Here is an 11245-nt window from a genome sequence, read left to right on the forward strand (position 1 = left end):
TTTCTGGGGATGGAGGGGAGAAGCAGCTACTTCAAGTAACCAAATGACCTAGGGCAGAACGGGTCGCCCTTCTGTGTTCTCCCTGGTATAGGATTTCATCACCTGGCAGTCATCTGAACTCTTTCTCCTCCTTCTCATCTGTCTTCTTCATTTTTAAAAAATTAGGTAAAAAGCACATAACATAAAATTTATAATCTTAATCTCTTTTTAAAAAAATCAAATACAACTTGTCAAAAATGACCTCCGTAAAACACTTTTTTTCTCCGCAGTTACTTTTGCACCAATCCAATGAAATCCTCGTGGTAAATCTCTTCTCTACTTTTGCCTTGAGATAGGCACCATGTACGGGAAGGAACTGCCCCCCCATAGTAGGCTCTTTATTTCAAAGGTTCCCATTGTTTGACTATTCTACCTAGCAAGTCTCATTTCTTCTCTGCCCTCTGCTCTCATCAGACTACTTTCTTTTCTGTCTCACAAATTTCCCTTGTTCGTTCATGCTTCCCAGTCTTATGTGTTTATGCTTGAAAGCATCTCCACAGCAATCTAGCCTTCATGTTTACAACTCATTTTTCAGAGACCATGGCAATAATGAGGATGAAGATGATAATGATAATAATAATGTAGCTAGTTAACATTTATTAAGCATTATTATGGACTAATTCCTTTATTCCGGGTTGGTTTCTCTAACCTTCACTATCTTGAATTCTGATAGTACTTGCAGGCAGTGGTGTATACTTTACCATTTCATAGTACTTCTGACTACCTGAAAGCATATCATGTGTTTAGTTATCCATTCATTTATATTGTCTGCATGAGAATGGAAGCTCTATGAGTACAAAGACTTTTTCACCTACACAGTGTCTGACCAATGGCATATATTAACATATTTGTTGAATAAATGAATATATTTTAGAATTATGTGGGGGTTTTTTTGCTTATTTCGTGTATATTAATCTTTTCCCAATTAATAGTGCAAGTTTCTTTAAGTATAGTATTATCCCTAAATAAAGAGATACTGTTTTTCTTCAATAAATGATTAAGTATTGTAGTCTTAACTGGGGACCTCAAAAGGTTGACTTGTTCCCTTTCCAGGAAGATAGGTTTAAGGATACGAAATATGGGAAGGGGAAAAGTTAAACTCTTAAGTGTGTGTGTGTGTGTGTGTTTTAATTAAACAACTGAAATTTATTTCTCACAGGTCTAGAGGCTGGAGATTCAAGATCTTGGCACCATCATTTTCTGGTTCTTTTGATGACCCTCTTCCAGGTTACATACAGCTCACATTTTGCATCCTCAAGTGGTAGAGAGCAAACTATTAAATGTTTTTATATGTTTTTATTCTAATGCCACAGTAAATCGCCACGCCAGATAATTTGTTGACTATCTATCCCTCACCCTCCACCCCCACCACATGTGCAGAGTTTTGCATTACTTTTGCATATTGATAATATATTTTAGTGGTCAGTAAAGAAATATTTATGTTTGACTTTTTCGCTTAAAAATATTCTAAAATTGATGATGACTGATTTTGGCTTTGTAGACTTTAACTATGTCTTATGGGTGTAGCAGGTGAGATATTCAGCCTTTTACTAGTTGACATTCAAATTGTTAACAGCAAACACTGATAAAGCTCTTTATATGCTAGCTACATTGCTTTTATATATATATACACACACACACACACACACACACAATTCTCATAACCCTAGGGAATATTTAATGTTATCTTCATTTTATAGGAAAGGAAACTGATACACAGGAAGTTTAAGTGACTTGCCCAAGTCTCATAGCTGTTAAGTTATCAAAACTGGGATTTAAACCTATATAGTCTGGTTGCAAAGTTCATACCTTTAAAGTTTTTTTTTTCTTTAAATAATGCGCCATAATTGTTTAGATTTACGCAGACATATCTATCTTTAGGATTATTCCTAGGAATAGAACTTCTGGGTCAAAAGAAATGCATGTGGAATTTTGATGGATATTATCATACAAAGTGGTTGTTCCACCAACAGTGCAAGCTTCTTATTTCACATGCTTACCAGTGTTATCTCTTACCAATTTTACATTATTGCCATTCTGAATGAAAATTAATGCTTGTTTAATTTGCATTTTCATAAATTATATATGAGCTTATGAATGTACTTTTTCTGTATTTAAAAGGTATTTGTTTTTTCTTTGAGTTCCTCATTCGTATCCTTTGCGGGTTTCTGTTGAACTGTTTTGTTGTTTACGTTTTTATTGTAAAAATGCAGACACAAACCCACACAAAATAAATGTAAAGTTTACTAATTATTATGAGGTGAACACCTTACCATCTTGCTAGTCAAGAAATAAAACTTTGATAATTACCTCAGAAATCTCTCCATTTGGCCCATCCCAGCTACAACCCTTCTCTCCCTTCCACTCTTTCTCCAAAGTAATTGATATCCTGACTTTTTTGGTAATCTTTTTTTTTAATTTTTTTTAATGGTGAGTTGTTTGGTTTCTTCTTACGAATTTGTAGGCACTCGTTATACATTAGGAAATTAGGTCTTGGGTTGCCATATATATTACAGGTATTTCTCCTAAGTTTGGGGGTTTTAAATTTTAACTTTGTTGATGAGATGTTTGTCCATGAAGAATTAAAAAAAAAAAAATTTATGTAAAGATTTTAGTTTTGCTTAGAAAGGTGTTTCCTAGTCTAAGATTTAAAAAGTTTCTGTGTTTTCTTCCTATTTTTTATGATTTCTATTTTGGGTTTTTTGAGGGAGTGAGGAGTGACGTAAAGATTGAGGTATGAATTTAGACTTATTTTTTTCTCCACAAGTACTGATCAGTTTGTTAAAAAAAAAATAAAAGGGAAAGATTTATATGGACTAAAATATACAATTAAAAAACAGTATTATATATAAAATACATATCTATTTGGGTTATTTTTTTCTCCTTGATTTGCATTGTCATCTCTGTCATATGTCATGTGTCCATATGTATGTGAATCTAGAAAGTCAAGAAGGGCTTTGTATTGTGTTCGTTGCTCGATTTGCCTATTTTTGTGCCAATTCTACATTGCCATAATAGTGTAGGGTATGTCCTCCCATCTTATTTTTCATGAGGAGCTTAGGCTAGTTTTAACCCTTTGTACTTCCATGTAAGTTTTAGAATTTGCTTGTCAAGTCCCATAAAGAGAAACAAAAACTTTCAGGATTTTGGTTAAGATTCAGTAGCTCAACTTGGGGGAGAATTAATGTCTTTACAATGTGGATCTTTCAGTTCATGAATATGATGTATCTTTCCATTTATTTAGGTTTGCCTTAGAACTTCTTGTTAATAAGTTATTGATTAAGCAGTATAAAATGCCGAAGTTCCATATGAATAAAGATATTGAGGAGGCATATTCTGGTTTGCATTCGATGTGGGGTAGACATCCTCATTCTTTATTGCACTGTCTACCTTCTTAAAATTGCCCGGTTTTGAATCTTATTCCACCAGATTTGGTAACCCCCTTCTATTCTTTGCAGGAATCATCTAGCAAGATTGTTTTACTCGCCCTCATTCCTTGAAGATTTTTAGCTCCTGGCTCACTGTTGCCCTTTGCAGTACTACTATCATCATTCTTAGTGATTTTAATATCCTTGTAGATGATCCAATAATTTGGCCTCTCTTTTTCTTGACCTTCTCTTCCCTAGTGATTATGTTCTCTCTCTCGTATTAGCTGCTTATTCCTATGACCATTCTTTCACTTTGTCCCTGTCTGTGACTGTGGTGCTACACCATAGAAGAAAACATAACAACCATGCTCTGGTTTTACTTTAAACTCATGATACTAATCTCAGGTGAGCCTGTAATGCTACTGCTGAATAATCCTGTAACTTTATCCTCTCCCATCTTTTTATATATCTGTTTTATACATCTCTTTTTCCTGTGCCCTTAAACTTGCAATACTTTCTTCCCATCCTTTCATAGCTGATGACTGTAGTTACCATTTACTGAGAAAAGAGAAACAATCCACATGGAATTTCTACAAGTTCCTAGCAGCACGTCTACTTACCTACCTACATCTACACTCTTGATATTCTGATGACCCTCCCATTAAAATGCATGAACTGCATGTCCATTTATCTTAAGCCAACCCCTCTACTTATGTACTAGATCCCATTCTTTCTTTTCCCCTTTCTCTTTTATATTAGCAATATTTCTTTCTTGTATTGTACCATATAAAGATACTATATTTTCTCCCATCTTTAAAAAAGAAAAAGTCTGTTTTAACCCTATATCTCCCTCCAGTTAGTAACCGTATTTCTCTCTTTTGCTTTAAAGAAAAAAAATTTGTGTGTGTGGTTTTTTGTTTTGTTTTGGTTTTGTTTTTGGTATGGTCTTACGGTCTTGCTTTGTCACCCAGGGTGGAGTGCAGTGGTGTGATCATGGCTCACTGCAGCCTCAGTCTCCTGGGTTCACTGGGCTCAAGGGATCTTCCCACTTCACCTCCTGAGTAGCTGGGATTACAGGCATGTGCTGCCATGCCTGGCTAGAGAAAAAACTCTTGAAAACATTTCATATACTTAATATTTTTAATTCCTTGCCTTCCATTCTTTCTTGAATCCACTCCAATCAGACTTTTATTCTTGCCATTCTTCTAAAACTACTTCTATAAAGGTTATCTGTGGCCTTCATTTTTGTATGTTTACTCCAATAAAATTGTTGTAATAAATTACCCCAGAATGTAGAGGTATAAAACAACTATTTATTATGCTCATGGGTTTTGTGCATTAGAAATGCAGACAGGACACAGCAGGGGCAGCTTCTCTGCTCTACAGTATCTGGAGCCTTGGCTAGAAGATCAAAGCCTAGGGGCTTAATTGTCAGAAATCATCATATGTATGTCTGGCAGTTGATACTAGCTTTTGTCTGGGAACCTCAGTTCCTTTCCACATGGACTTCATGTGATCTCTTCCTTTTGTGCTACTTTGGGCTTTCTCATAACGTGGTGCCTGGGTTGCAAGGGTGAATGTTCCAAGAAAGAGAAAGCGAGAAGTTAGCTATATTGCCTTTTGTGACTTAGTCTTGAAAGTCACGTGGTGTCATTTTCATTGTATTCTGTTTATAAAGACAGCCACAAAGTCACACTCAGTTTCAAGGGGAGGGGAAAAAGACTCTGCCTCTTGATGGGGGAATACAACCTGAAATATTGCTGTGACTATTTTTAGAAAAAACATTTTGTTCCTCTTTATTACTAAATACATTGTCAGTTCTCTATAACTTGACCCGTCTCCAGTGTTTGACAGTTATCATTCCTTCCTTGAATACATTCTTGGATTTCAGGACATCATGTTCTTGATTTTCCTCTTAACTTACTGAGTGCTGCTTCTCAGACTATTCAGTTGGTTCTTACCTCAATAACTCCTGGCCTGAAGATCTCATTTCTATCTGCACGCTCTTCCTTTTCTTATTTCACCCACCCTCACAACTGTAAGTACAGTCATGTATCACTTACCGGGGATATGTGCTGAGAAATGCATTGTTAGATGATTTCATCATGTGAGCACAAACCTAGATGGTATAACCTACTACACACCTAGGATGAATACTGTAGGTAATTGTAACAGAATGGTATTTTTGTATTTAAACCTTTCTAAACATATAAAAGGTACAGTAAAAAATATGGTATGAAAGATAAAAAGTGGAACACCTGTCTAGGGCTTTTACCATGAGTGTAGCTTGTAGGACTAGAAGTTGCTCTAGATGAGTCAGTGAGTAGTGAGAAGATGTGAAGGCCTAGGACATTACTGTACCCTACTGTAGACTGTAAATACTGTACACTTAGGCTATACCAAATTTATTTTTTAATTATTCGATAATAAATTAACCTTAGTTTGCTGTAAGTTTTTTGCTTTATTTTTTTAATTTTTTAACATTTCAACTCTTTCGTAATAACAGCTTAAAACATAAACATGTTGCATAACTGTGCAACAATATTTCCTTTCTTTTTTTATTTTCTAATTTAGAGACAGAGTTTGTCTCTGTCACCCAGGCTGAAATGCAGTGGTGTGATCATAGCTTACTATAACCTTGAACTCCTTGGCTCAAGTGATCTTCCTGCCCCTGTCTCCTGAGCAGTTAGGACTACAGGACTGTGCCACCTCACTGAGCTAATTTTTAAATTTTCTTTTAGAGAAGGGGGTCTCACTTTGTTGCCAGGCTGTTCTGGAACTCCTGGACTCAAGTGATCCTACCACCTTGGCCTCCCAAAGTGGTGTGATTACAGGTGTAAGTTACTGCACCTGGCATATTTTCTTTATGTCTTTTTTTTCTAGCCAATTTATATATTTTTATTTTTTACTTTTTAAGTTTCTTTGTTAAGGACGAAGACACACATTAGCCTAGGCCTAAGGCAGGGTGAGGATCGTCAAGACCTCAGTAGGCAATAGGAATTTTTCAGCTCCGTTGGAACCACTGTTGTATGTGCGGGTCTGTGATTGACCAAAATGTCATTATGTAATGTGTAACTCTTACCTATGTTATGATGGCTGTCAAATTCATATTTATAGCTCAAAACTTTCCTTTCAACTGTAGACATGTATCTCTAATTGCTTAATTAGCAGCTCCAATAATTGACACCTCAAATGTAGCATATTCTAAACTGAGTTTTTAATCAGCACTTCTCCCATGTTTGCCGAATCTGTCTTTTACCATCTTTCTCACCTCAGTAACTGGCAACGTAATAATTTACTTCTCTCTTTGACAGTCCATATACGTGCTGTTAAGATATTCTGTTGGCTCCGTCTTGAAAATATATCCAGAATTGGACATTCAGTGCTGCTTCTATCAGTATTATCCTGGCCTACATCTTGCTTGGGTCATTGCAGTAACTTTCTAATTGGTTTTCTTGTTTCTGTCCTTACTGCCTATAGTTAACCAGAGTTGTACTGTTAAAATGTAATTCAAATGATTAATTCCTCTGTTTGAAACTAATTGCTTATCATCTCAAAGTCCTTAAAATAGCCTACCAAGCCCACATGATCTCATCCCTATTGTCTCTCTGACCTCATATTCAACTCTGTCTTACTTAATCTGCTGTAATCACACCAGCTCCTTCATTACTGTGGAAACATGACAGTCATACTCCTGCCTCAAGGCCTTTGCACTTGCAGTTCCCTCTGCCTGGACCCTCTGCCCCTGTTCATCCCTGTACTTCATTTCTTTATCTTCTTCATGTCTTCTTACTCAGTTGTCAATTTCTCAGTAACCTTATATCACCACCTTATTTAAAATTATATTGTCCTTGCCCTAGCATTCCCTGTGTTTCTTCCCTGTCTTTTCTCCATGGCACTTATAAATCATTTTTTATACTACAGTATATATATGTTCTATTTTTTATTTTGTTGTCTGTTTTCCTTATTTAGAATAAGGTTCACGGTAGGAGGAATTTTTGTCTATTTTGTTCGTTGCTGTATTCTTATCCCCTAGATGAGTATCTGGCAGGTAATAAGTGTTCAACCAATACTGCTGAATGAATAAATATTTTTTGCTTTAGTTTTTCTTCTACAGCTAAAAAATCGCAAAGCACATATCAATGAATCAACAAGATCTAGATCCAGATAGTACTACAGATGTGGGAGATGTTACAAATACTGAAGAAGAACTTATTAGAGAATGTGAAGAAATGTGGAAAGATATGGAAGAAGTATGTATCAAAAAATAGAAGTGATAATATAAGATGTAAATCAACTTCAATATTAGACTCAGGAAAGAAATGATTGTTGTGCTAGTTTCCAAAAGCCATTATGTATGATAAATATTTATATAGCTTTTAGACCTATAAGCATTCATTCAAGAAACTTTACACTAGATAAGCTATAGAAAGAAAAATTTTGGCAATCCATGCTCCCAAGGAGATTACCATTTTATGGAAACAACAGCCATTATATTATGTTGTAGTACAATATTAGATGTATTATAGAAGTACAAAGACTATACTTAGGAGAAGTCCTAAACCCAGATGAAGGGGTCAAGGATAGCTTTTTAAAAGAGGTAATTACTGGGATAGGTGCGGTGGCTCACACCCGTAATCCCAGCACTTTGGGAGGCCAAGGCTGGGGGATCATGAGGTAAAGAGATCGAGACCATCCTGGCCAACATGGTGAAACCCCGTCTCTGCTAAAAATACACAAATTAGCTGGGCGTGGTGGTGCATGCCTGTAGTCTCAGCTACTCGGGTGGCTGAGATAGGAGAATCGCTTGAACCCGGGAGGCGGACGTTGCAGTGAGCCAAGGTAATGCCACTGCACTCTAGCCTGGTGACAGTGGAGTGAGACTCTGTCCCCCCAAAAAAAAAGAAAAAGTAATTACTGATTTCGTTTCTAAAGAATAATTAGTAGTTAGCCTGTAAAAGTAGAAGTAGTATACAAAGCATGAAGAAGAAAATGTGTAAAAGCTGAGAGAGTTGACAGAACACTAAATAGAATATTATGTATAATGTACATTAGGAGAAGGACTTCTAGGGTAAGAATGGAGAAGTAATCAGGGGCAAGAACATAAAGGATTTTGTTGAGTGTGTACTAATGGGGAGCCACTAAAGGATTTTAAGTATGGAAGTGACATGATCAGATATGCAGTTTGGGAAAATTACTCTGGTGTTTTTGAAGAAAATCAAATGCAGAAGAGTGAGACTACAGATAGAAAGCATTTAGGAAGCTCAAGTAATAGTCCTGGTAAAAAGTAAGGAAGCCCTAAGTATTGTCATTGCAAATGGAAGAGTGAATTCAAGAGATAAGTAAGTAGGATTAGAAGTTAATTGATGTGCAATGGAAGGGATATATGGTTAGTTTTAGGTTCCTGGTTTGGGTCATTGGGTTGTTGATGGGATTATTTCCCCAAATAGAGAATATAGAAGTGGGAAGAACACATAATTATGAGTGAAAACATAAATTAATTTAGAAAATGTTGTTTGAAATGTATGTACCTTTTCGAAGTTGGTGAGATAGAACTGCCTTTGGTACACTAGAATATGTTGGTGAAAATTTGTTCTACTTAAAGTAAGCTTGTCCAACGCGCGGCCCAGGATGGCTGCGAATGCAGCCCTACACAAACTTTCTGAAAGCATTATGGATTCCTTTTTTTTTTTTTTTGCTCATCAGCTATTGTAATGTATTTTGTGTGTGGCCCAAGACAATTCTTTTTCCAGTGTAGCCCAGGGAAGCCAAAAGATAGGGCACAGATATTTTCAGCATCTTATTCTTCCCAGTAAAGTTTCAGAATTGGGCAAATTAGTGAGGTTTTTCTCTTTTCTTACAATTATTTTTAATATAAATACTTGGTATTTTGTATTATTAATATATTTTCAGGATAATTTTTATAATCCTCCCACCTTTTATTTTTTGCTTCAGGTATTTTTTCAGTATAAAAATTTGGATTTTAAAATTACTTAAAATTTGTATAGAGAAATGCTGCACTACAAATGAGCAGAAATAGAATTTACTCATATTTTTATCTCATATAATTATCATGAACAGTTTTGTACTTTTTTAACGGCACAGAAACAATGTCTCCTGAAGGCTTTATTTTCTTAGGATTTCTTAGGATCTTTACTATTTTCTTACTTGTTATTTTTCTATAGTGCTATCCCTCATATTTTTTAATCTCCCACTTCCAGTTATCTGACTTATAATTCATTCTAGCTATTAGTTTTTGGGTTTTTTTTTTTTTTTTTTCCTCTTCATTCTAGTGTCTCTTTTTACTTGTGATGTATTCACCTTGGGACTTGTTTGGCTGCCTTAATCGTCCTACTTACAAAGTGAAGAATTTCAACAAACTCTTCTCCATCAGATGTTTGTGGTTTAGAAGAGTGTTATATTGGCCTGGTACGAAGGAGGAGGGGAAGGGAATTTTCTGTGAGTTATCGTGTGTGACTTGCTTTTTTTTATTTTTTAAATCAAGTGTCAGAATAAATTATCACTTACTGGAACCGAAACACTCACTGATTCAAATGCTCAGGTATGAATCTTCTATTTCTTCCTAAAAAATACAAGGTAAGTGGAATTCATTGTATTTTGGAAAAGAAATATATCTGTCTATATTTTTCTCAAGTTTAATAGCTTTGTTAATACCTGTATGCTTAATCATTTGGAAAACTTCTCACTCTTCTTACTTTAAGAGTTGGGAGAATATTCTAAAAACTTACTAGAACAAGCTATTATAAATAAGAGGTTTTTTTTTATTATTTGTCTTTTAGCAGCTATACATATATTTAACAACTGAGTAAATTGCTTGTTGGTTGCTATTTTGCTACCTTATTAAAATTAGAAGAAAGACCAGTCTAGCCTACATGGCAAAACCCCGTCATTACCAAAATGCAAAAAAATTAGCTGGTCTTGGTGGTGTGGTCATATGATCCCAGCTACTCAGGAGGCTGAGGCACGAGAATCAGTTGAACCCAGGAGACTGAGGTTGCAGTGAGTTGAGATTGCGCCATTACACTCCAGCCTGGGTGAAAGAGCAAGACTGTCTCAAAAAAAAAAAAGTATTAGAACAAAGACTGCTAACTTTGTGTTAGGTATAATAGTCACAGATATATTACTATATGTGTCGAATCTGAATTGATTTTACTCTTGGCCTACAAAAAGGACTAAGATATTCATTATAATAATCAGAATTATGGAATTGCTTTAGGAATAGGTCGGTGGATCAGTGAAACAGATTAAAAATTAAAATTGCCTCGAGCAGCATGAGAGTTAGGAATGCCAACCCCTTGCAGAGTATTAAAGTATTAAGAATGTTTATATTTTCATCTATGTATAGCTATGAATAGTCCACAGGATATGACTTTGTTTTCTTCTTTTGTAGCTATCATTATTAATTATGCAGGTAAAATGTTTAACCGCTGAACTCAGTCAATGGCAGAAAAAAACACCTGAAAGTAAGATTCTTATTTTAAATTTGAATTTTTTGTAAGCCTATTAATGACAAATTAATTTAATAATTGTAAGAAAAATTACAAGATCCATTTGGCCTTTCCAACATCGCCCAAATTTCAGTGATACTGAGAAGCCACTTATTTTTTTTCTTTCTATAAATTATTTTGTGCTGCTTTTGTTGTTATTGATAAACATATCTTACATTAGATTATAATAAGCTTGATTATGGAGGCGTTATTATATCCATTATGTTATCCTCATAGACACTTAGACTGCCTTATGCTCACTAGAAATGGTAAATTGTTTTTTTTCTTCCCAGTAATCTGAGAGTGTTGTTCTTTTTTTTTTTTTTTTTT

General features: G+C 35.2%; 1 protein-coding gene across 2 annotated transcripts in view; it reads left to right on the forward strand.

Annotated features, from left to right (window-relative positions):
* Positions 1–11245, forward strand: part of CENPK (centromere protein K) — a 49418-nt gene that overhangs the window by 384 nt on the left and 37789 nt on the right. The window contains exons 2-5 of one of the 2 annotated variants that reach the window (XM_011966759.1): positions 1199–1300; positions 7511–7660; positions 9913–9969; positions 10819–10891. In XM_011966759.1, the coding sequence (XP_011822149.1) occupies positions 7550–7660; positions 9913–9969; positions 10819–10891 (241 nt within the window). In that variant the 5' untranslated portion in view covers positions 1199–1300; positions 7511–7549. The remainder of the gene's footprint in view (positions 1–1198; positions 1301–7510; positions 7661–9912; positions 9970–10818; positions 10892–11245) is intronic. The other variant, XM_011966760.1, reaches the window with a different exon arrangement.

The sequence above is a fragment of the Mandrillus leucophaeus genome, unplaced genomic scaffold (genome assembly GCF_000951045.1).
Source record: "Mandrillus leucophaeus isolate KB7577 unplaced genomic scaffold, Mleu.le_1.0 Scaffold771, whole genome shotgun sequence".
Lineage (NCBI taxonomy): Eukaryota > Metazoa > Chordata > Mammalia > Primates > Cercopithecidae > Mandrillus > Mandrillus leucophaeus.